The 26,887-nt window shown below is 35.6% G+C and overlaps 2 protein-coding genes across 3 annotated transcripts in view; both read left to right on the top strand.

Annotated features, from left to right (window-relative positions):
• RRN3 (RRN3 homolog, RNA polymerase I transcription factor) overlaps nucleotides 1–7,300 on the top strand; it is a 37,205-nt gene extending 29,905 nt beyond the window's left edge. The window contains exons 17-18 of the mRNA XM_051962794.1: nucleotides 4,645–4,732; nucleotides 5,725–7,300. Coding sequence (XP_051818754.1) covers nucleotides 4,645–4,732; nucleotides 5,725–5,886 — 250 coding nt within the window. The 3' untranslated portion in view covers nucleotides 5,887–7,300. The remainder of the gene's footprint in view (nucleotides 1–4,644; nucleotides 4,733–5,724) is intronic.
• A 3,760-nt stretch (nucleotides 7,301–11,060) lies between these two features.
• NTAN1 (N-terminal asparagine amidase) lies at nucleotides 11,061–26,601 on the top strand. 2 transcript variants are annotated; one of them, XM_051962805.1, is made up of 10 exons: nucleotides 11,061–11,185; nucleotides 15,957–16,059; nucleotides 16,136–16,201; nucleotides 16,578–16,686; nucleotides 18,271–18,344; nucleotides 19,508–19,561; nucleotides 20,534–20,587; nucleotides 23,817–23,914; nucleotides 25,626–25,739; nucleotides 26,250–26,601. In XM_051962805.1, exons 1-10 carry the CDS (start codon nucleotides 11,105–11,107, stop codon nucleotides 26,427–26,429), a joined length of 933 nt encoding a protein of 310 aa, XP_051818765.1. In that variant the 5' UTR covers nucleotides 11,061–11,104; the 3' UTR covers nucleotides 26,430–26,601. The 2 variants fall into 2 exon arrangements, with proteins under 2 accessions (XP_051818765.1, XP_051818774.1); XM_051962814.1 differs by lacking the exon at nucleotides 20,534–20,587.
• Nucleotides 26,602–26,887: the final 286 nt, after the last annotated feature.

Raw genomic sequence — 26,887 nt, 5'->3', positions numbered from 1 at the left:
CTTTCTTTCCCCATGGGTTATCAAAGGAACTCTCCTGGGAGGCTCCTACTCATCAACAGTTCTTGAGTGCTGCTGCTTTTTGTGCCCCTTGTTGGGCACTATTTGTTATGGGAACCACCTGCTAATGGCTTCTGGGGATCTAATTCTGACCAGCAAAATAGATGCTTTCATGTGAGAGGTTGATAATGATACAAGGGGACTGAGAAGCAGCTGTATTCTCTGACCTTTGACCTCTCTCCTCTTCCCTTTTGCCTCCAATTTATTTCATTCTCAATTCTGTAACTGTGTCAATAAAGGCTGATTTGCAATTCCTTCAAGTGTGTTACGATTCACAGCTGTGGGGGCTTTAGGAGAATCTACCTGCCCTTTCAATACTTAGGCATGGTCCTTAACATTATATACATATTTCCACAATTATGCTGCACAAGAAAAACATCAGATCAAAAAAGAAAAGAGAAAACAAAATGCAAGTAAACAACAACAAAAAGTGAAAATGCTATGTTGTGATGCACACTCAGTTCCTACAGTCCTTTCTGGGGGTGCAGATGGCTCTCTTCATCACAAGACCATTGAAACCAGCCTGAATCACCGTTGAAAAGAGCCATGTCCATCAGAATCGATCATTGTATAATCATGCTTTTGCTGTGTATGGTATTTTCCTGTTATATTCACTTACCTCAGCATCAGTTCATGTAAGTCTCTCTGAAATCATCATGCTGATCGTTTTTTAATAGACCAATAATATTCCATAACTTATTCAGCCATTCTCCCAACTAATGGGCATCTACTTGGTTTCCAGTTTCTTTCCACTACAAAAAGGGCTGATACAATTTTTGCACATGTGGGTCCCTTTCCCTCGAATACAATCTTTTTTATGATTTTCCAGTAGAAACACTGCCGGATCAATGTATGGTTTGATAGCTCTTTGGGCATAGCTCCAAATTGCTCTCCAGAATGGTTGAATCGATTCACAATTCCAACAACTGAACCCATTTTGATCTTACCTTGGTATGGGGGGGGTCAATATCTAGTTTCATATTAATTTCCAATTTTCCCAGCAGTTTTTGCCAATAGTGAGTTCTTATCCCCAAAATTGGGGTCTTTGGGTTTGTCAAACACTGATTGCTGTAGTCATTGACTGTTTTGACCTGTGAAGCTGACCTATTCCACTGATCGACTACTCTATTTCTTAGCCTGTACCAAATGGTTTTGATGACCAATGCTTTATAATAATAGTTTTAAGTCTAATATAGCTAGCCTTTGCATTTAAAAAAAATTAATTCCCTTGATCTTGTTGACTTCTTGTTCTTCCAGATGAATTGTTATTTTTTTCTAGCTCTGTAGAGCAATTTTTGGCAATATGGCACTGGATAAGTAGATTAATTTAGGTAGTATTATCATTTTTGTTATATTAGCCCAGTCTACCCATAAGCTTGATATTTTTCCAATTGATTAGGGTCTGACTTTATTTGTGTGGAAAGTATTTTATAAAAATTGTGTTCATAAAGTTCCTGATTTTGCCTTGGCAGGTAAACTCCCAAATATTTTATATTTTCCACAGTTATTTTCAATGGAATTTCTCTTTGTATCTCTTTTTGCTGGACTTTGTTGGTAAAATATAAAAATGCTGATGATTTATGTGGATTTATTTTGTGTCCTGCAACTTTGTTAAAGTTGTGAGTTGTTTCTAGTATTTTTTAGTTTATTCTCTAGGATTCTCTAAGTATCATTTGCAGAGAGTGATAATTTGATTTCCTCATTACCTACTCCATTTCCTTTAATCTCTTTTTCTTCTCATATTGCCATAGCTAACATTTCTAACACAATATTGAATAGTAATGATGGGCAATTTTTTTTCATTCCTGATCTTAGGGGGGAATGATTCTAGTTACATTACATATGTAATATACATATGTAACCCATACATAACGCATTACATATATGATGGTTTTAAATAGATGCTATTGATCATTTTAAGGATAACTCCATTTATTCCTATGCTCCCTAGTGTTTTTAATAGGAATAGGTAATGAATTTTGTCGAATACTTTTTCTGTATCTATTGAGATAATCATATGATTTTTGTTAGTTTGGTTACTGATAGTCAATTATGTTAACAGTTTTCCTAATATTGAACTAATCCTACATTTCTAGTATAAATCCTACTTGATTATGGTGTATTATAGTGGGGATAACTTGTTGTAATCTCCTTGCTAATAATTTATTTAAAAATTTTGCATCAAGATTCATTAGGGAACTTGGTCTATAATTTATTTTCTGTTTTGACTCTACCTGGTTTACAGATCAGCACGATATCTGTGTCATAAAAGAAATTTGGGAAAACTCCTTTCTCTATTTTTCCAAGATTGTGAGGTTTATGACTCTTAATACATGGTTAGTTTTTGTGTAGGTGCTATGTACCCCTGAGAAAAGTTATATTTCTTTTTATACTCATACAGTTTTCTCCAGGTCTGTCATAACTTGTTTCTTAAGATTTTATTCACTTCCTTAACTTCTTTCTTGTTTATTTTGTGGTTAGGTTTATTTTATTTTGAGAATAGGAGGTTGAGGTTCCCTACTAGCATAGTTTTACTGTCTATTTCTTCATGTAATTGACTTAATTTCTCCTTTAAAAATTTGGACACTGGCAGTAATTAAAATCATTTGACACTGACTCAAGAAATAGAGGAGTTGATCAGTGGGTTAGATTAGGTTCACAAGACACAACAATAAATGATTATAGTAATCTAGTGTTTAATAAACTCAAAGATCCTAGGTTCTGGGATAGGAACTCAGTATTTGACAAAAATTGCTGGGAAAATTGGAAATTAGTAAGATATTAGTAAGGTACTAGGCATTGATCCACACCTAACATCCCATACCAAGATAAGGTTGAAATGGGTTCATGATTTTCTCTCTTTGTGCCAAATCTGATGAGATTGAAGCTTTAAACAATGGTCATCTCTCTCCCTTCTTTTCCTCTACTGTATTAGGTCTTTTGTGCCTTTTCATTGTGGTGTAATTTACTCCATTGTGTCTCCCCTTTCCTCTCCCATTACAGTCCTTTTTCTGCCCCTTAATATCTTTTTTTAATAGTATCACTTCAAAGTCAACTTCTACCTACACTTTCTGTCTTAGTATACAATTTTTAACTGTCCTAATAAAAACAGTTCTGAAGAGTTAAAAGTATCATCTTTCCAAGTAGGGATGTAAACAGTTTAGTTTTGGTCTTTTTCATCAGAAATGATTGAAAGTTCCCTACTTCATCTTTTCTCCTGAAAGGTCAGGCTCAGTCTTTAAGGATAGTTGATTCTTGGTTCTGATCTTAACTGTTTTGCCTTCCAGGAATGTGGTATTCTAGGCCCTCTGATTTTTGTTGTTGAAATTTCTAAATCCTGGTAATCTTAACTCTGCAGCTCTTCAATATTTGAATTGTTTCTTTCTGGCAACTTCTAAGTATTTATTCCTTGATCTTTTAGTTCTGGAATTTAGCTAAAATACTTCTTGGAGTTTTTCTTGTGGGATCTCTTTCAGGAGGTGATCAATGGATTTTTTCAAAGACTGTTTTCCTCTTTGGTTCTAGTTTATTAGCAAAGTTTTCTTTGATTTCTTGAAAGATGCTGTCCAGGCTCTTTTTTTGATCATGGTTTTCAGGTAGTTCAACAATTTTTAAATTCTCTCTCCTGTATCTATTTTCCAGGTCAGTTCTTTTTCCATTGAGCTATTTCCCATTTTCTTCTATTGTTTCATTCATATTAAGTTGTTTCACTGATTTTTAATGTTTCATAAAATCATTGACTTTCATTTCCTCAGTTCTAGTTTTTAATGTGTAATAATTTTCTTTAGTCAGTTTTTATCATTTCCTTTTCTAGACTGTTGATTCTCTCTTGTACACCTTTCATTTCTTTTTCTGGTTTTTCTTATGCCTCTTTTTTGACTTTTAAAATTCTTTGAGCTTGAGACCAATTCATATCCCTCTTTGAATTCACATGTAGGCATTTTGTCCTCTTCTGAGTTGTTTTGATCTTCTTTGTTACCACAGTAGTTCTCTGTGGTCCAGGTTCTTTTTTGTTTCTTGTTTATTCCTTCCTTTCTTCCCTTCTTTTCTTCTTCCCCTCTCACTCCTCTTCTTTATCTTCTCTTCCCTTACCCTCCCATTCCCTTCTTTCCTTATTTCTTGGCTTTTAAAGTCAAGTTCTGCTCCTGGGGTACATGGGATATGCTATTCCAAGCTTCTTGTACAGGTTTGAATTCTGGGCTGCTTTGCACACGGGAGCCCTTTCTGTCTAGTGACTTTGTTTATAGTACTGGAGGTAGCCCAATCTAGTTCTGTCTGTTGTTGCCTGGTTTCCTGGACAGGCTATATAGCCTCTGTACTGGTAATGGAGATTTCACCACTGTTCTGCTGTACTACTGTTCTATTGAGATAGGACTGAGGGGTTTCTGTGCTGATCTGTGCTGTGACTAATTAGAACCCTCCTGCTGGCTTGCCTGGACAAACTGACCATTTATCTATTGGAGTAATAGTTCTTGGTCTTTATATATCTGTGTTCATTCTCCATACATCTTGGATAATAGACTTGTATTAGAGATATTCGATACAAATGTTTTGAAATGTGATTTAATCAGTGATTTTTGTTAACAGATCCAAAAAAGTCATTGATCCCATTTATCAGTCTTGGGAAGATTTGAGTCCTGAAGAACTTCAGGAGTTTAAGAAACCTGTTGAAAAGGTAATTTTCTTTTTTACTATTTACTTTTAACTTAATTATCTATTAATTAATAGACTTGGCCAAATGACAGACTAGCAATAATTAACTAATTATTTATTGGATATTTTATATTCATTTTAAGTTTATTACTGATGAACTATGCCAGTTTTTACCCATAGATTGTAGGGGAAATGGAGGGTTAAATAAGACATAATTAAAATACATTTAAAATGTCCTCATAGTTATTATCATTTTTAAAAATTCCAGTAACTTTCCTTTATTATAGTTGTCCTTATGTTGACATTTATGTCAGCAGCTGTGAAAATTAACCTTATGATCACTTGGAAATAATCTCTTGAAGGGATAACTCAATAGGCAGTCTTTATCATCACAGAAGTTGGTGAAAATCTTGTATCATTCAGCAGTTTCATAATTTTGGTTGCCATTTTTGCCTTCTTTAGCATATTCATTCACATCATGAAACCTGAGTCAATGTGCTTGTCTTCCAACCTGATAATTATAATGATATACTTGACAGAGTCTATGATCTTGGTGATAGAGATATTCCTTCTATTTTTATTACTTAAAATCTGGTTCTATTCCATAATTTTTCCACCCAGGAGCCATTCCTCTTAGCAATTGATTTTCCATCTGTTGTTCTTTGATCTATCCACATTTGACCCACCTCCTTTTCCCATCATATGTTTCCTCGATGACATACTTTATACCACTGCTTCTGCATAAGTTATCCTTGAAAATATTCTACAGCCTCCTTGTTCCCCACCATATGTCTTTTTATATTGAATCATTTACAACTTTGATTCAGAATCACATGTCATAGCTTTTACAGTCAGATTTCTAAATTACTTAAGCATTTTTTTCTTGCTCCCTATTGACATTGCTTAGTGTTAAAATTCCTTAGAAAGGATTTTGGTTTTTTTTCCTTCATTATAACATCTTTGGGAAAAGATTTTAAAGTTTTACTGTATTTTTTCTTTTTTCTTTTTTAATAGAGAACAATAGAAGATGAAGATGATGACTTTTTGAAAGGGGAAGTGCCACAGAATGACACCATGATTGGAATTACACCAAGTTCTTTTGAGTCAAGTTTTCGGAGCCCATCAAGCAGTGTAGGGTCTCCCCAAGTTACATATATATTGGACCAGCCCCTCTGATAACAAGAATGAATAACTGAAGAGACTTTTCTCAAACCAACAAACAAAAACCACCATTAACAACAAACAAGCCCAAACTTGAATACCAGGTTTCATAGGTTATGGATGTGAATCTAACTCAAATGTTGAGTTAGATGCCTCAGGCATCCTGGTTTCAAGTTAAATTTTAAATGATTTCCAGACTGATTTTTTTTTTTAAGCATAAATTCTAGAAAAAGTTGAATATCATGTGCAATATTTTGTAATAACAATTTATAACTATTGTCATTTTGCAGAGTTCTCATTTAATGTATAAAATTTTTATGTTACATATTTTATAATGTAATTATTATGAAAGTTCTAGTGCATATATATAAAATCCTATTTTATTTAATAGCATTTTAACATAGACTTCTGCTTGTCAATGCCATTTTCATATTCCAATCATAGCCCTACATTTCCAGTGTTTTATGTGGTTTCAACAAAACATCTTATATAACAGATTCTTTCCAAGTTTCTATCCATATTTCAAGTCACTCTAACAAGAACATTTTTTCTTTGGTTCAGTATTTATTTTCTGTTGTAAATAAATATAGCTGCTTATTTACTGAAATCCATTATGCCTGGGTTTCAGTGTAGTGGAAATAATAGGAAAGGTTGTTGAAAATAGTCTGGGATGGTAAAAGCTGAAGAGGAGTCAGAGGATACTGCACAATGTGGTCTAGTGTGTTGAGAGGAAGGAAGAGTAGTAGAGCTAGGAAGACAGAATTTTCTTGCTTTACTTAAGCAATCAGGTTTAAAAAGAGATACAGTGTACAGAAATGGTATTAGTAGGTTTCCATTTGAATGGAATTAAGATTTATAAAAGTGGTTTTGATCACTTGTAAAATCTATTAAGATGGAATTTGCCGTCTTTTTTTTTTTTTTTTAGCAATGTTTGAAAACAGTGCTGCCAATTTATAGTAGTGTTAGAACAAACTAGTTTTGAATAAACATGGCAGTGATAATATTCACATTTTGAATACTCAGCATCTAAAATTGAAAGAAAACTATTTTCAGGTCTTTTATTTAACTTATTTCTTGGGGGAAAATGAGGTTATCAATTGAATTATAGATCTTGTTCATAGGTATGATGTCATCTAAATATACCAAGTCTTCAGTGTAGTTTTGGGATTTGGTGCTGATGAAACAATTTACAGATGCATTTTACAAAAGGAAACTTTTGAGCACTTCTGTAACTTAATACCCTGGCAGTTCAGCCTTATTGTGAATTCTGGAATACAATTAGTGTCTTTTCAATATTTGTGTATCTTACCTCATTTTTTTTAAGTGTATACAATTTTTTCTTATGAGAATATTAAAATTATATGTGTTTTTGTTATTTAAATTGTCAATGAAACTACTTTCTTTGCTCATAAAACTTTATAGTCCTTTACTGAAGTTTTTCATTTATATATATATATATATATATATATTTTCAAATATTTTAACATGCAACTCAACCTAAAGGAAGAAGTCTGTTTCTGTGGATAATCTATGTATATGAAGGGGGTATCAGGCAAGAATTATATGAACCCCTCAATATTGCTAGCCTTGGGGAAATTTTTTTGAGGGGGCGGTGTTTAAGCTGGTTGAACCTGTTTCTGGTCACCTCAGAGAAAGAATGCTCTAAGCTGTGTCCAAAAGCTTGACTTTTTACTAAATGTCAGTTATATACACATCACCAGATAGCAAATAACCCATTTATATTAGCCAATAGCAATATAAGTCAGTGAAATTAGATTAGAATGAGCTTTCCCCTCTAGGGGTGGAAGAGAGAGAAGAAATAAAGGGGGAAAGAGACATTGTTGGCTTCTTTCTGAAAGTCTACAACTTGGGGATCTCTATTGTAAGCTTTTAACCCCTCTCTCTCCCTGATACAGATCATGGAGTAATTATTCTCCCCTTTCCTTCCCTAATGAAATGATCCTTATCTAAATAAACTGGCATCCAAGAGAAAGAGGGGGTAGTATGCACAAAAGCAGAAAGGACATGAGATTGTAGGATTTGTTGTCATCTTCATTTCTCGAAGAGGACCATGACATCACAAAGGTGACATGACTTGCAACTGAATTAGATATAAGTGAGGGAGGCAAGAGAAATAAGGTTGGTAAATAAAACTGGGACCAAATTGTAGCGGTAGAGTCCACCAGCTTGTGAACAAAATTTTAATACCTCAGCTCACCTTCTGCCCTCTAGATCCCATTGGAAGAAAGACTTTACTGTGAGGATTCATGCCCAGATCTCATTGGGCTCTTCCCAACATTTAAGGGCTTAGCCTCTCCAGAGTTCTGGCTTTGAGACAAGTATGGCCTTTTATGGGCTTACATGAACTGGGAGCTGTGAACCACATACTTCCAGGTAATGGCAGGCCACTTGGCCCTAATGTCTTGTTGCTGAACCCTTCCAATTAAAATGTGAACTTCATTTGTATTTAATCACTAAACACTGCTTGGCAAGGGCTTAATAAAAAGCTTATTTCACTTATCCATTTACTGAATGCCAGGCTGAGTAGCCTGGGAAGTTTTAGAAAAATTTTTGGAGAGGAATGACAGGTTAAAAGGGGCTGTTATATGGTAGGAATGAAAATGTTATTTAAAACATCACAAAACTGAGTTCAAATCTTGGCTCCACTACTTATGTGACCTGGAAAAGCTGCTACATCTCTTGTTTACTAAATTTCCTATCTCAGGATCTAGATGAACTTTGAGGTCCTTTCCAATTCTAAATCTGAAGGCTATTTTGCTATTGTTTTGGGTCAAAAAAGGAAGCAATTTAGGTTAATACAACAAAGATGATGGCAGTGGGATTAAAAAAAAAAATTTGTTGTGTCAGATAATTATCATAACTTGGCAACTGAATATTGGAGTTGCCAATGTTTATAGCATTATATTAGAGAAAGATAAGTGTCGGATATCATGGAAAAAACAATAGGCATCCAAGCAACAAGTATGTATCTTCCAAGTGCTTACTAAACAAAACAGTTCTGCCCACTGGAGATCACAGTCTAATGGAGCACACTATACATTAAAGGGAACTAAGTAGAGAGGGGAAGAGAAAGTACGCATCTGGAGGCATGGTGGAGATGTCCTCAAAAGTCAGAAGCACACCCAGGAACAAGAACTGAAGCACTACTAGACTGAGCCCCAGGAAGGAACTCCCCAGTGGGAAATGGAAGCTAAGCCAGCATGATGGATGGCTTCTTCCCTAGGAAAAGAGATTTGATTTGTACTTGAAGAATTTGAGCTTGAATCCTGGCTTGGCTACTTAGTACTTTTGTTTGTTACCTTGGGCAAACCACTTAGTTTAGCCTGTTTTTTCTGTAAAAATGAGGGTGCTTGGCAAACCTTAGTGCACTATATAAATGTCTCAGGACAGTGATAAAGGTTTTCTGTGTGTGACCCAGGCTATCCCCCCACAGGAGGATATATGTGTTCATTCTAGTACATTGCCAGATAAGTGAGTTGGGGGTATGTGATTGTAAAATGCAAAACAGCACCACATAAGTTAAAAGGGTGTGTGTGTGTGCACATGCATGTTTGTACGTGCACATCTGTAGACGTGTAAATATGACCCAGAACCCTGAACTACTGATCTATTTGACTTGGAGACACTCGGGATACTACCACCTCACAGGTAAGTTTCTGTGGAGGCCAAAGAGGCTACTACAAGCAGGTGTGAGTACATGAAAGTAGGATGGGGGAAAAGATTGGTCCTGGAAAGTCACAAAGAAATGACTCAGGGAGATAGGAATTTAAAAGAATATTTAAAAGAAATAAAAGCAAGCAGCTAAATAGTGAATTGGATAGAGCACTGGCTCTGGAGTCGGGAGGAACCGAGTTCAGATTTGGCTTCAGACACAACGTGTACTAGCTGTGTGACCCTAGGCAAGTCACTTAACCCCAAGTGCCTCATTCCTCTCCCTCCCCCCAATAAAATAAATTTTGATCTACCCAACTAAATCTGACTGGGGCAAAAAGATAAGTTTGCCTCACACAAAAAAGCAAACCCCCCAAAAAAGAATTTTGAGTCAAGAGAACCTGGGTTTGAACGAAGTCCACTTCCATACCTGTTTTCTTAATAGAAAAGTGAAAAGGTTGGCTTCAAAGGTCCTTAACTCCTCTAAACCTGTAATCCAATGATACTGAATGCAAATTCATAGGGTCTTTCAAAAAAAAACTCAGCAGTTTTCATGCCTATGATCTTGAGGTTTCCTTCCAGTTTTAAATTCCATGACATAAACCTAGTAATTGTCTTCAACAGAAAGGAAGTTGGGAGAAGGGACCATGAGGTGGGAGAGAGAAGGTAATGAGGGAACGGAGGGCATTTCAATTCCAGATGTACTGGCTAGGTAGAGATCTCAGCGGTAGGGGTGGGTTTGGGTTAGCATTAGGATCTGACATTTTAATAGGGTGAATTTGCGGGGACTTTCTGCTTTACAGATCGTCTTTATCATAATCATATATAGGACTTCTAAGATTTTCAAAGCACTTTACAAGCCTTATTTGATTCTCACAACAACCCTACAAGATTGATGCCAATATGCCCATGATGCAGGTGAAAAACCAGTCTTGGAGAGGCCAAGGGATCTGTCACAGTGTCACAGGAGTGTCTGAGGCAGATTTTGAACTCGTCTTATTGACTTCAAACAGATCTATACCTCACTACCGAAATGCCTCTATATACATAGCAGCTTTTTTTTTTTTTTAAATGATGAATTGTATGCATTTTGGCTTTGAGGAAGTTAAGGAAGGCTGGCTGGAGTAAATGGGAGCGAGGGCTCCCTAGGTGTCTCCGTAGGTGATCCAGGAGCAAGAATAAGGAGGCACTTGGCTCCTCCCCCTCGCCCTCTTCTCTAGTCCAGTGAATGATCTAAGCTTGGGCTAGAGAGATGAGTATGGAAGGGCGGGAGGGGAGCCCGAAGGAGGCGAGACTTGGCGAATCCGGAGGCACAAGGAAGGCCCTTGGCCATGCCCCCTCACTCTGTTTCTTTTCCTTCCCACCTCCTACTACATTTCCCAGCGACCTGCACGGTAAGGAGCAGCTATTTGTTCGGGTGCGGTGCGCGAAGGGGGCGGAACCAGAGCCTAAGCCTGGCGTCCCTTCCCCCCATCCTCCCGCCTCATTCTGGGGCGGAGTCGCCGGGCGGGCACCTCCCACCGCCTCCGCCTCCCCGGCGGCCGCCGCCGCCGCCGCCGCGATGCCGCTCTTCATCGAGGGGCGGCGAGTCCAGCTGCCGCAGTCCGTCAGGGAAATCGTGCGGGCCCATCCGCCCCTGGAGGTGAGCGGGGCCGGGGCTCAGGAGGCCGGGACCGGGGAGCCGGGACGCTATGAGGCGCGACACTAAGAGCCCGATACCCTCGGCGGCCTCTCTGCTCAGGCCGCCGCCCTTGGTCCGGCTGGACTAGGCTATGGGCAAGGGTCGCGAGGCCTCTCCGGCTTCCGGGGCCGCCCGAAGTCTCGAATGTCCCAGACCGAGACTCCCCCTGCGCCCGTAGCGATGGAAACGTCCGGCGCCCGGCCCCGCCCCGCCCCCGACCCCGCTTTGACTGATTGGTTTATTTCGTTGAATTATAAATCTGGGGCTGCTTGACGGTGAAGGGACCCAAGAGGAGCTCCTTGGGCTTAGTGACGATGACAGTAATCATGATTACATTTATATAGCCTTTAAAGGTTTTATAAAGCGCTTTACAGACATTATGTCATGATTTTAAAAGTAGTTTTAGGAGGTAGATGCTATTATTCTCCCCATTTTTTAAATAAGGAAACTGACTTGTTCAGAAAAACAACTTGTACGTGTTCGAAGCAGGTTTTGAATTGTTCCTGAATCTACGTATTCCTTGTATTGCCTTACCCAGTCTCCTCTATCATCATCATCATCATCATATTTTGTTGTTCATCCTTTTTCGAAGAGGATCAGGGATATTAGAGGGATGATAACTTGCCATGCATTGGATTTTTATTTTTTATTATTGTTATAGCTTATATTTATATAGTGGTTTAATATCGTACAGATATTATTTTATTGGATCCTTCCTGACAACTCTGTGAGCTAATCACTCCACTCCCATTTTGCAGATGAGGGAACTGAAGCTAAGTGACTTCCCTGGGGTTCATAGAGTTCATGAGTGTTTAAGGCAGGATTAGAATTTTGTTCTTACTGATTTCAGAATCCAGTGATTATTTAATACATGAATGCTGTTATTGGTTAAAAAAAAAAAAAACAAAATAAAAACAAACAAAAGCTAGTTGTAGGCAAAATACTAGGCATGAAGTCAAAATCCAGCTTCAGACACACACTGAAGAAGAGTAAGACTAAAACCAATAGATTGGCAAATAAAAAGGGACACAAAAGGAACTGATGCTTAGAAAGGGAACAACTGCCAGATTACTATGTAGCTTCATTGATTCCAAAAGAAACGAGTCTGGTGGAAAATCTTTGATGTGGCTTTAAATATAAAGAAGATAATGTACTGGGCAGGGTGAGTTAATTTTACACAAATTGGATGGAATTGACATAAATATCTAAAGGCACTAAAAGCACAAGAAACAATGGGAAAATGGCCAATTTATTTCTTGTGTCAACCAAGTTAAATGAAAATAAAGCAAAGACAATGAAGGATGTAAGGACATGAAAATGGGAAAACTCACTTCATGGTTCAGCTTTCTCTGTCCAGAAAGTTGGCATCAACTGCTTTGTATTCAGGTTTTTTTCTCATTGTTGATTGCAATTGGATTATTCTTATTCAAGGAAAAATGCTTCCTTATGCTCAAAAAGCGCAATTGTGTGTGTATCAAAATCTGACATAAGACATTTGCCACCCTATTTGCCTCATTCCCTCACCTGTAAAATGGAAGTAATAGTACTTGCCTTCCAGGATTGTTTTGAGGATCAAATGAGATAATCATTGTAAAACACTTAGCGCAGGACCAATATTTAGTAAGTGTTATATAAATAATAGCTATCATTATTACCTATTAATTCCCAAGCCACCAGGGAATGTCTAAATTAAAGGAAACAGTAGTGTAGGTATTCTAGATAACAGGTATCTCTAGAGAATAAGAGATTATTAGAGTATGCTTAGCTTTCCAGTGGCAAATCTTGAAGTATCGAGGCCTTTAAGGATCTTGGAATGTTTAGGTAGGACCTCTGATGTTTATCAGATCCATACTTTTATTTTATTGATGAGTGAGCTCATGTCCAGGAAAAGATGACTTGCCCAAGCTCACTTAGTCCAGTGACAAAAGTAGAATTTAAAACTAGTTCCTTTGACTCCCAACAATTTTGCTACTCCACGCTACCATACTGCTTCCTATTTTTGAATGGCACCACATTCTAGGTCAGATCTGGAATACATGTTAAGTACTTGAGGAATCCATTCAAGAGATCCATGTATTCCAGCCAGCGTGATCAAGGAAGGCTTCCTTGTGTCTCAGTTTCCACATATGTAAAATGTGATTAATAGTTAATAATACTTCACAGTTTACCTCATCTGGCATAAGTTAAGTTAAGTAAGCATTTTATAAACTCTTAAGTGCTATTTTCAAATGTAAGCTCTTCTATATAAAGGAGGGGAGATTTGAGCTGAGCTTTGGAGGATGGTTAGGTAAAGATGTGGTTAGGTGAGAGGAACATCCTAGTTAGGAGAAAAAGGAAGAGTTGGGAAAGTGGAAAGTATGTTTGGGTGGTAGTGAAATCAACCATTTGGTTTCAAGACACGATTTTCTTTAGATTAATAGGGGAAAAGGAGACTGAGAAATAGGGCTAAAAAGGGAGTTACAGGACTTTGAAGTTTAGATTTTATCGTCTAGCAATGGCTCCTCATTGCCTAGAAGGTAAAAATCTAAATTCACTAAGAAGATAGGGGACCACAACAAGTGATGTTTCAAACAATTAACATGGCAGTGAAGTCCAGAATGGATTTCAGTGAATAGAAAGTGGTGGGGAAACTATTATAAGGTGATTGAGTCCATGAAGCCTAATGAAACCAAAATTCATAGTTCAGATTTAAGAGACATGAAGGAATATTTGCTTAAAAGAAGAATTGGCCCTACTTGATGATTGATTCAGTATAGAGCTAGAAGAGGAATGAGAGTTTAAGGGGTATGTGGTAAAAAAAATAGTAGGAAAAAAATGTCAATAGGAGAATGAGGAGAAATTGGTTTGAAGATGAAGGGGTGATGTGTGTGTATGTGTGTGTGTGTGTGTGTGTGTGTGTGTGTGTGTGTGTACACATATACATATATAAACATTTGGTATCAATTAGATTTCAGAGAATTATATAAATATTGTTTAAGAAAATGAGAAAGTGCAGTTTACTCATTTCAAATATAAAATATTCTGATTTTTATATAGTATAAGTCTGTTGCAAAAATGGATAGATGATATTATATAACTTTTTCACTACTAGTTTGGAGGTCTGATATTTTAGCTATATTGCTTTAACTTTTTTCTTTTATTTGAAAAATCAATGAAAGATATGTTGAAGGCAGTTATAAGGTAATGGTTATTTTGCCATTTAGGAAAGAGGTAGTAAGTAGTAGAATTCAAATTTTGCTCATGTGAATTTGGTTAGTAGATATATTATAACTTTAACTGTGTTTGCATTCTTTTCCACTTCATTCCCCACTCCCCTCCCCAGGTAGTGTAAAAGAGTCATAAAAAGTAAGTTCTTCCGTTTTTATTTAGAAGAGCCCAACTGCTTTGAAATTTTAAAAATTGCTTTAGTAAATTTTAGTGACTAGAATGAATGGACAAAAGATATAATCTCATGATACTGGGAAATAGTCAGCAACAGTAATATCTCAGTGACTTTTTAAAAAAACTGCTCTTTTACTGATATAGTTTTCTTGAGAAATTGGCTTTAGAGTGTTTTCTAATTTGAGGGGAATTTTAATTACTACTTGGGTTATAATTAGTGGAAGCTTATTATAAAATAAAAATGCTGTAGAGTTAATTAAAGTGATCTTAATATTGATTACATTTCCTTATATTTTATTAAGTGTTTTTTGTAAAAACATCGAGGAAGAAGCTAAGGCATGGGGAATACAAGTCTTAAATAAAGAAATGTTCTAAATGGCATTTTATTGTATCCTTATTCAAAATGTTTTTGCTATGGAAAATGTGGTCAGTGAAAAAGAAAAAATTTGGCAACTTTTGCTTTTAATAATTTTGCTTAAATTTGTCGCTTTTGTTAGAGGAGTAATTGGTTCTGTTTCAATTCATAATTTCATGGGAACAATGAAGTTTTAAATAATATGGTATATTTTGCTAATATTAACAGAGCCTCTTAAATAAATCACTCTAACTCCTTAAAATAGACTAAATTATGAATGACACAATCTTCACTTAATCCTTTGCTTTATATAATCTGATTTCTTTTTTTTTTTTTTCTTTTTTTGCTGAGGCTATTGGGATTAAGTGACTTGCCCAGGATCCCATAGCTAGGAAATGTTAAGTGTCTTGAGACTAGATTTGTACTCAGCTCCTCCTAACTTCAGGACTGGTGCTCTATCTACCATGCCACCTAGCTGCCCCATAATCTGATTTCTTTGTAATAATTCCAAAGACCATTTAAGAAGTGCTTACTCTATTCAGAACACTATTTGGATACTGGAGGAAATACAGAATTTGAATAAGATATCATTCCTCTCCTCCTCATGGATCTTAATTAAGGAAGCTCCTGATAGAGTTTATGAAATTATAAGGTCTTATGACAAGATTCTTTCTCTCTCTCTCTCTCTTTTTTGGCTGAGGCAATTGTGACAGGGTCACATAGCTAGGAAGTGTTAAGTGTCTGAGACCAAAAAATTCATATTCTAATAAGGAAAAACAATGTATTGGGTTTTTACCATATATTTCTCTCACTAAGAAATAATTGGTTTTATTTATATAAGTAAATTTTTTCATGTATTTATTTCTCCAACCTTTTATCAACTTACTACAGACATATTTGTACCTGCTCTCATTTAGAGTACACTGTGGCTCTCATCAGCTCTCTCACCATTTAGCCCTTTTAAATTTACATAATTCTTATTTTTCAATTAAACAGGAAAGGGCCAAACTTCTCAGAGGTCAGTCTATTCAGCTTGTGGGACCCAAGGGCCTTCTCTATGTACAGCAAAGGGAGCTTGCAGTGACCTCCCCAAAGGATGGTATGTTAAGAAGCAGTGAATTAGACAATTAAGTAAAATGTTGCTGGATATTTTATTTGATTTCTTGTCTAAACAGGCTCCATCTCCATTCTGGGTTCTGATGATGCAACTACTTGTCACATTGTGATCCTGAGACACACAGGTATGAAAGAGATAAAAAAATCAGTTACTTTCATTCTAGGTTTTTTGAGGGGAGTAGGCTGAGGGGACAGTATTATTTCTAAATTGACTTTCTTCTTTTCCAGCTCAGAACATGACCTTAATTATACATTTCCTTTTTTCTAATGTGCATATTATTTTACATGCCAGCTTCTAACCATTGTCGGGATAATTATTGGCATACTTTTTTTTTTTTTTGAAGGTTTTTGTATCTTTTGGCAACAGAATAAAAAGTGAGGTATGAGTGAATAGAGCTAGTTAGGTTTGTTAATTCTTGCTTTATCACTTCGTGACTATGTATTAGTTTAATTATTTCTTCTCAGAAAGTACCACAAATTAGTTCTTCTTTGTTTTTTCAGGTAATGGAGCTACCTGCATGACACATTGTGATGGATCCGATACGAAAACTGAAGTCCCTCTGATCATGAATTCCTTAAAGTCTTTATCTAACCATACCCAGAATGGAAGGTGAGCTACTCTAGAATAATTTTTGTGCATTTTAAAGGCTGGTTGTCTGAAAATGGGATCTTGGGTATACCTATATATATATATATATATATATATATATATATATATATATATAATATATATATATATATATATATATATATATATACACACACACACATATATACTTATATATGTATTACACACTATATATGATATAAATACTTATATATGTATTACACACTTAATAGTACATCAAAGGGTCATCATAGGATCCTAGACTTAAATTAAAAAGAGGTCTTAGTAATCAGCTAATCCAACCTCCTCATTTTATAAATAAAAAAGATGAGGCCCAGAAAACTTAAATGACTTTCCAAAGGTCACACAAATAGCATGTGGAAGAGCTGGGAATTGAAGCTAAGTTCTATGTTGCTTCCCAAAGCCTTGTATCACCATAATACATGACTGATAGAGAAATATTTATGTAATCCATAGATAGGATAGTTTGACTTTGTAAGTGATATTTTAAAACTAACCATGGTTCAGTTTTTACAGAAGAGTCCCAGAAACAATACTTCTTTTGATTATTGGTATTCTAGTGTAGCCTGATGTAGCCAGTTGTATTGTTTATCCACGTCATGTTCAGATTACATTTGATTTTCTTGTGAGATTTTAATTTTTTATTCTATCACTCATTCACTAATATAATAACCATTATGATAGCCTTCACCAAAAACATATTATATATGATTAACTGAAATGATTTTTTTAAAATTTGAAACAATTTTTTAAATGGATTCAAACACAGGAATTTTTTTCTTATCTTTTTAATTACTCAGCATAGTGTCTAGCACATAATAGGATCTATATGTATTGATTACAAAGGAAAGTGCCACAACTATGCTATCCCATTGCAATTATTTAACAGTAAATACTGAGGCAGCTTGGTGATGCAGTAGTGGGTTTGGAATCAGGAAGACCTGAGTTTGAATTTAGCTTCTTACCATGTGACCCTCGGCAAGTTACTTAACTCCTATTTCTTCCTTCCAAAGAAAGAAAAGAAAAAAATTTTACATGACCATGGAATGTTAGTTTCTTGATATAACTTATAAAAGATAATGGTGTGCCCAAGATCTTTTTTTTGTTGCTGAGCAATTGGGGTTAAGTGACTTGCCCAGGGTCACACAGCTAGGAAGTGTTAAGTGTCTGAGGTCAGATTTGAATTTAGATCTCCTGACTTTCAGGTGCTCTATCCACTGCACCACCTAGCTGCCCTTGTGCCTAAGATATTAAATCTCAAATAATCTTACACCAAAGTATTTTTTTTAATGTCTGAAAATTATACTACTTTAGATGAAGAAGATGCTGTTACATAATTTAAAATTTTGCAGTGCTGTAATTCTGTGGGCTGATAATTATTTTGACTGAAATTCAAAACATCAATCCACTTTAATATTAAAATATTAATTTTTTTATTATTTATTATAAAAAAATAAAATAAAAAAGAGTGCAGAATAGGTTTTGGATGATATTGCAAAACTGCCAACTTGTAAGTGTACTTTATTATTGTGGATGTCCTTCATTATTATTCCATTTTTTTTTTAGGTTAGAAGTACATCTAGTTGGAGGTTTCAATGACGACAGGCAATTGTCACAAAAACTTACAAATCAGCTTCTTAGTAAGTACATGTTTTGTTTTGTTTTTCTTTCTTTCTTCTCTTCTTGGGCAGAAGGGTAGAGATGGTCTTTCTTACTTTCTGTCCCAGAGCTCTTAATTTTTTTCTGGGAAGGAATGCCCAAACATTTCATTAAGAAATGGTCCCTGGTATGATACCGTCAAGTTGCCAAGTTAAAATTGTAGTGTCTTAAAGTTTAACTATTTCTGAATAGGATGGAAAGACATTTCTGAGAGAAAATTTTGAAACAGTATTTTCTAAAACGTATTTTTTTTAATTTTGAAAAAAAAACACAGAATTACCTTCTTAATCTCAAAATGAAATTAAAATGAAAGAAATAATAGTTTATCTTCAGCCAGTGGAGAAAAGTTCAAATCTAGTCTGAGACATTTCATAGCTATGTGATTCTGGGCAAGTCACTTAATCTTTTTCTTCCATAGTTTCCTTAACACTAAAATGGCAATAAGAACAGCCACCTACCTCCCAGGGTTATTGTGAGGATCAAATGAGCATTTTATTATGTCCTTATTTGAAATCTTGTTTTTACCATGGAATGTGTGTCAGTGGAAAAGAAAAATTTGACAACTTTTGCTTCTAATAATTTTGCTTAAATTTATCACTTTTGTTAGGGGAATAATTGATTGTTTATCCATAATTTTATGGGAATAATGAAGTGGTATATTTTGCTAATATTAACAGAACTCCCCTCTCTCCATCCCTCTTCTCTCTCTCCTTCCCTTCCTTCTCTCGCTCCTTCCTTCCTTCCTTTCTTCCTCCCCTCTTCCCTCTCTTCCTCACTTTCTTTCTCTTCTCCTTCCCTCCCTCCTTTCCTTCCTTTTTTCCTTTCCTCCCTCTTTTCTTCATATGAAAAGACAAAAAAAAAAGTTTCAGGTACCCTGGGTGTTTATTTATTTATTTATTGGCTTCTATTGCAGAAGTACTTTGTTATCTAGTACTAAGAGTTCTAGCTAGATATTCAATTTCTGGGCATTTTCACACACTGAATAATCTCTGTGCATTTGACAGTGACAGCTTGCTTACTTAATGGTCTCAGATAAACAGCAGGATAATTCATGTTGTCTGTCCAAGCCATCCTGCCTTTGTGTTCAATGAATGAAACTGCCAGTTTGAGTCATTTTAATTTCTTTGAAAATGTTTATTTGTAGATGAATTTGACAGACAGGAAGATGACATTCACTTAATGACTTTCTGTGTGACAGGTAAGTACACATGTGCAAATTAAAATTGCAAATAAAAATGTCTTGCAAAGTATCTAGCATTTAATAGACTTTCAGTAAATGTTTGTTAAGCATGATGGTATTGATGAAGACCCAATTTTTTTTTTTTAAATTCTGTTTCCCATGTCAGAATTAGCATGGATAATTGGCACAGGCTGGAATTTGTGTTATCCCTGTAATGTGTGACTAGCTCTTCCTGTTGTTGTATACTGTATAGCTGGTTTTGACAGCAGCCATTTTAGTAATCCTAAAACCCAGATTTAACTACATCATCCCCTACTCACAAATCTTCAGATTTCCTATTGCCTCTGGAATAAAAAAGCAAATTTTTCAGCCTGACATTTAAAGTTATTTACTATCTGGCCCCCTTTTCAGTCCTATTTAACCTAATTTCCCTTCAACACAGTCTCCATTCCAGTATGACTGGCTAATAGTTATTCCATGCACTTGACTTTTCATTTCTGTGCTTTCCCTCACGTATGGAATTTATTTTTTCTCTCTTTTTTGTAAACTCCCTAGCTTTTTTTCAGAGCGTAGTTCAGTTGCCACCCACTATCTGACACCTTTCCTAATGTCCCAGTAATTTTTCTCTCTTGAAATTACTTTGTATGGAATTTTTATTTTCTTACCTGTGTACATGTTGTATCCACTAAGTAGAAAGTAAACTCCTGGAGGACAGAAACGACATTATTTTTATCTTTGCATCCTAGCACTTTGAACAGTGCTTGAAATCATCATTTATTCCGATATAAATCAAACCTCTTAGACACTTAGCAGAGAAATATGAAAGCATAAATTCTCTTTCTGTTCTTCCTGTTTTCACCTTTGAAAGATGGGGTGCTTTTCTTGTTTTCTTTTACAGAACAGAGCTAAAATTTTGCTTAATCTCCCCTTCACACAACATTATGTTTTTCAAAGTTACTGTAATTACTTTTGTTGCTTTTTTAAAAATAGAATTAAATGATCGAGAAGAAAATGAAAATCACTTTCCAATAATTTGTGGGATTGGTAAGTACCAGTTGCAACTAAGAAAAGAGATGCAAAAGTATTTTATAAACTATTTGAATATAGGGTATTATTATTGGGCTAAGTATGGGAGTCTAAGGATAAAATCTGGGCCAGCTATATTATTTTATGTTATAAATTATAATGCTCTGTGTTCAGGGAGATGGGTAGCAGCTTTCTGGGTACTAATAGACCAACCCACACACCTTAATTCAGTCCTTATGCAATAACAGTGGTCACTAGGGCAACTCTCCCATGTAGTTTACTACAACTTGGTCATCATCATACTTGGGGAAAAAAATACTCACAGGGAATGGCCAGTGAATATTTTATTGAAATTTCTTTGAAGGGACAAAATACCATTTTGAGTGAATTTCAATTTAATTTTGGAAACTTAAGTTAAATATTTGCTATTTCAGGTGAAGGAATTCCATGGGGTGGGCATGCCCTTGACTGATGCATATATCCCCATTCTTCTCCTTATCCATGTACTTACATACATTTTCCATAAATGATTTTCCTAACAAGATAAAGGCTTGCTCTTGTTCCTTTAAAATCTTGAGGGTACCAGTGTAGCTTTCACACTGTTCAATTATTGTATTCTTGTTACATGACCAATCTACCTTGTTTTCTGGTCATATATGTTGTTAACAGTGTTTTAAAATCACACCTCATATGCAAATTATCATTGGTTACATGTTATAGCCTATTTAATTCTGCCATGTCATTCATTTGCCTTTTGAGTTTGATTTTTTTTTTTTTTTGAGACCATGGTATTTCATGATTCTCAAACAAATAACATCACTGGAGAACATTACTAATTAGGACACAAAAACTCTATTAAGGAATGTTTACATAAAGACTGGAAGCTTTGAAGACCTCTTACTTTTTCTTCATCCTCCATGCCCAAGTAGTTGTCAGGTACTGTTGATTTTATCTCTACACGCCTGGCATCTCTCATTTTCTCTCAGCCAATGCCACCATCCCTTTAGTCTGGTCCTTTCTCTTGCCTAGACTGTTGTAAGAATGGTCTGACTTGTCTCCCTCTGCCTTCATTCTCTTCTTTCTCCAAGTGATCCATCACACAGCCACCAAAATAATCTTCTTGGGGTTTTGACAATGTCACCTTCTGGATCAAAAAATAGTTCCTCAATATTCCTGGGACCTAATGTTTTTCCCTCTTTTTGTCCCTAAAGACTCTTCTCAGCATGGGTCCAGCTTACCTTTCTAGCTTTATCCCACAGTTCTCCTTCCATCCTCTCTGTGTTCCAACACTTTAAACTACTGTTCCCTAATTTCTGAGACCAGAGATCTAGATATAGAAGCTATCTCAGAGGGCAGCTAAATCAACATCTTCATTTTTAAAAATAAATTTATATTGATGTGTGTTTAAAAATTGCTTAAACTCTCCCAATATTTCTTTTCCTCCTTAACTTCTATAGAATAATCCCTTATGATAAAGACTTTTTTTTTTAAAGAAAAGAAACAAAATCAAGCCAAACTTATCAACACATCAAAAAAAAAAAAAAACTTAATAGTCTTATGTGATTTATATAGTGTTCCATGTCCATGAACCCTGACCTCTGCAAAGGAGCCAATGTCTGTGAAGGGCAGGGAGGTAGAAAAAGAGAAAAAGGAGCTGTTTTCTCTCTCTCCTTGGGAGTTAACTCTGTTCTTTGTAATTTTGGAAAATTCAGTTTTGATGAGAAAATTGAGGTTCCTGGAGGTTGGATAAATGATTTGGCCAAGGTCACTTTGGTAATAAGTATGAGAGATGAGATTTTGATTCAGAGCCTCTGCCTCAAAAGCTAGTGTTCTTTTGTCACACACCAACTATGTGACTCTGGACAAGATACTTAGTTTCTGCCTCAATTTGCTCAATCATAAAATGGGAATATTAACAGTACCTATCTCAAAAGGTTGTTCTTTGGATCAGATGAGATGGTATTTATAAAGTGCTTTGTGTAGTACCTGGCACATAGTAGGCACTGTATAAATGCTTATTTCCTGACTTTCCCCATCTTGTGTCATCTTATACATTCCTCATTTTGTACCATGTATTACATACACCCTGTCTTCATATATTTGTGCGGGCCATTCCTTATTGCCTGGAAAGTCCTCCTTTCTTTGCCTTTCAGATAAAGAAACTTTATCTTCCTTCAAGGCTGAACTCAGGTACCATTTCTTCAGAGAAGTTCTTCTCAGTTTTTATTGCCTCCTTTCAAAAGTATTCTCTCCCCACATTTTGCTAGTGCTCTTTTATTTGAACATCTTTGTCTCATTACACTCTGCTTTGTGTCATATTTGTTTGTGTGCATGTTCTGCAGGAGAACATAATCAGGGGCATGAGACTTCATTTTTCTGTATCTCCCAAGAGACATACTGCACAGATTTTGCCTGAATTAGAAGGGATACATCTGTCTGTCAATCTGCACACGTGGGATAGATCAAATAGAGATGGACCTAGAGCTACACAGAAAGAGGAAAGGGCTCTGGCTTCTCTTAATGACCCTAAGCTTCCCATGAGAAAAGAAAAAAAAAGTTTTTTTTTAAAATGCTTGTTCTATCAGCATTTCTGTATCACCTGAGATGTGTAATGCAATAATCTCCCAGGAATTCAGATAGAGTGTAAACAAGACAGTGAGGTGTATGGTGGATATGAGTGGGCTGTAAACTAACCACAGAGGAATTTGGAAGGACAAAAATGAAGGATGATATTGAGATGTTTGAGAAGCTGGTAACATGAGGAAAATGGGAGATGACAGGCAGAGAGCTAGACAGACAGAGTGCTCAGCTGTCATTCTCCTAATTTAGGAGAAATGGAGGAAGGCCACTGGCAAATGACATTGATCCCCTGAACAAAGTTATGGGAGGACATAGGCAAGGGTAGTAGAGGACAGGCACGGAAAGCTTGTGATCTGCATTGTTAGAGAAAGCTCCCCAATCAATGAGGTCACAAATCCATCTCAGTGTCAGAACAGTGCCTCACTCATTGTAGCTGAGTTAATAATTGTTGAATTGAATTAGGATAGCTGTTTCCCTTTATTTCATTGGAAAACTGTAGACACATGATTATTTTGATGTGCTTATATTCATCATGAGGTAGACTGCAAATTCATTGCTTTATTTTCCAAATACTGTCTTTTCTTTGTAGATGTAATCATAAAACATGAAAATGTTTCTTTTTTATTCAATTGCCTTTTAATTCCAAAATATGTTTTTGCTGTCGCAGCTATCAACATTAAAACTGCAGAGATTTTCAGGGCCTCGTTTCCAGAGAGAGGTCCAGAGGAAGAGTTGCGTTCTGCTCGCTCTTTAACTGGAGGACCAGTGAGTGAAAAAAGTGATTTTTTTAATATAAAGGGCTTAAATTTTAATATAAATCTTAGTTTAATCTGTTACATTGGCGCCTCAGGACTCCAAGGTTTATTGAACCATAGGTGTTTCAAGGCAACAAAATGAGAAAATGCTGACACACATTTACATTGTTTATGAAATATAAATACTGACTTGCAGCAAATTGACCACTTTCATTTGGTAAGATTATCCCTTTCTAATCCCTAAAGAATGGTATAAGCATATGTTGTTTATATGATGTGCAAAGCTCAGACGGCTGTCCACGTGTTATTTTCCTTTTCTCTCTAAACAAGACTTCTTACTTCCCAAATTCTTGAGAGGTCTTCAGTTGAGCCAGAAGAGTATTAGGGACTCAGCATCTCCAAAAAAAAAAAATTAGTCTGGAGCTATTAAGTACCCTTCAAATTACATAATTGCTTATAGGGAAGGGTGTGATGAGACAGTTACATATTTAAATAAAATTAGTACTTATCCTTCTGGATATCAAGGTAACAATTAAGAAGTAGTGTTTACTGGATATAAATTAGAGTAATAAGGAGCCTTATGTTTATGGTTTGATCTTCCTGTAGATGAGTTAGTTTTACTTGATTCTGTGGTCATTAACAACATCTTTAGTCTACCATTGTATCTTAAAGGATTATCCATGAAATTGAAACTTTGCATTAGTAGTAAATTCTAAAATGTTTATTATTTATTTCAAATTCTTTCTGGGTTTTGCCTTTTTATACTGAACTTAAGAGGCACCAAATAAAAAGAACATTTCCTCATACAAAGTAGAACAGAAAAAGACCATTATACATAAAACCAGTTGTATTCAACTTGCTTTTATGTATGAAATAAATTCAACATGTAACTTTCAAAGCTGTTATTCTTGTTTTCTTCATTTTAGAACTGCTTCAACGACTCTTCTTTTTTCTCTTTTTTGAGGGGAGAGGTACAGATCCTATCTGCTCCCTACTCTTTATTTCCTCCTCTCCCTCACTGAAAACATCATTTGGGGGAGGAGATAATAATATTGCTGATGACTAATCAATTCAAAATCAACTCAATGTCAGCACAAACCTTTCAGAATTGGGGAAAGTTATAAGCTTTCAATGGCTTTTCCCAGATCCATTCCCCGATTTGATAAACTTTTTAAAATTCTTTTCTAATGAATTGCTGTTAATATAATTAAGCAAAGCTTTGCACTAGACATAGTAAATGAATATTGTCACTTTCTTAGTCCATCTTTAGAGTCCTTTCTTCCCTTCATTTCACCTCCAATTCAATTCAGTAAGCAATTGTGTTTACTCTGTCTTGCCCCACGCTTATTACTGGGAATTTAAAGACAAAAATGGTAAACATTCATTGCCCTCAAGAAGTTTACTTTCTAGTGGAAATCCTTTATCCAATTTTAATGATGCATAGAAATTATAAAGAAAATAAACCTGGGATTGAGGTCAAGAATTTTATAATTAAAGCTATACAAGAGTAGAGTAGTAAATAGTTTTCCATTAGAGGTTTTCAGTTAAATACTGCTTGACTATTTTAGAATATATTCTACTAAGAATTTCCTTTCTGGGGTTAACTGTATGAGATTGGCTTCTTTAAGCCCTATCCAAATACTAGAATTCTGTGACTTTGCATGAGTTGTGTGTTCCTTAAAAAGTGAAATTTTATGCTTCTCTTTTGAAATTTTTATTAGATGATTAATATTTATGATGCAAAGACAGAACAACTTCATATTGGACCTTATTTCTGGATGCCCTTTCCTCATGTGGATTTTTGGCTTCAACAAGATGATAAACAGCTATTAGAGGTGAGATATGATACAATATAGAGAATCCTGAACTTGATGAGAGCTGGACCTTAGCCTTGGTTTTGCTTCTGGTCAGTTATGTGGCCTTGATCAATTATCTTCACTTCTTTGCAGTTGTTTGCTTATCTGTAAAATGAAGGAATTATAGTAGGTCAAGTCCAAGTCCCTTTCCACTCCTAAAATTCTAACTATCTTTTTTGTAAGAATTATAATTAATGTTTTAGGTGGGCTTTTAATAGAGCTCATTTAATTTCCCTCCTTTAGTAAGAAAGGATGTTTAGTACAAGAAGTGAAATCCTTCAGGAACAATTGTGTTAAGATTGTGTTCCGCCTGTTAGTGGTACTGCTGCGTTTTATTGCTTATTGACCTTCAGTTTCCCTATCTTTATCATTAAAAACTTGGGTTATTAATATTAGTTTAGAGGAAACTTGCATATTTCAACTTATATTACTGTCAAAATAAGGAAATATAACAAGGCTTATCTTTCCTCTCATAATCTTATCTTTCAGAATCTTTCCACTTCGCCTCTTGCCGAGCCACCCCACTTTGTCCCGCACATCAGATCTACCTTGATGTTTTTAAAAAAATACCCATTTCCAGGTAACTCACTGTTTCCTGGAAATAGGGCTCTACTCTACAAAAAAAATGAAGGAGGATTATGGGAAAAGATTTCTTCACCAGGAAGCTAAACGTAGGCATTAACAACTGAACAAAAAAGCCTTATAAAGTATAATCCTGGCAAAGGCAACTGGCTCTGAGTGGAGAGAATGTGAATTTTGAAACTTGGTGACTTGGAGTCTTGATGTTTCATTCCTGAATATCTTTTAAGTGCTTTTCAAAATAAAACCTTATTTTGGCAGAGGTATTTGTTCATATTATTGCTTTATGAAAAAAGTGTCTGTTTTTTTTCTCTCTCCAGACCTCCATTTGTGTCTTCTCTTGTTTCTTTCTTGATCTAGAGTAATTACTGGCCAGAATTTTTTTATTCTCCTTCTATAGTGGATAAGATATTGAAACTTCTGAATATTTTAAAAAGTATATTAAATGCTACTGTATAAGTGTGGTACCATTTAAATGAAAAGAAAGAAAATTTCTAAGTAATGGAGGGAGATGAGAGGTTATAAAAGGAGAAGTAAGCTGGTGCATA

Source organism: Antechinus flavipes, chromosome 1, assembly GCF_016432865.1.
Source record: "Antechinus flavipes isolate AdamAnt ecotype Samford, QLD, Australia chromosome 1, AdamAnt_v2, whole genome shotgun sequence".
Lineage (NCBI taxonomy): Eukaryota > Metazoa > Chordata > Mammalia > Dasyuromorphia > Dasyuridae > Antechinus > Antechinus flavipes.
Note: the sequence above shows the minus strand (reverse complement) of the source record. Positions and strands in the feature narration are given on the sequence as shown.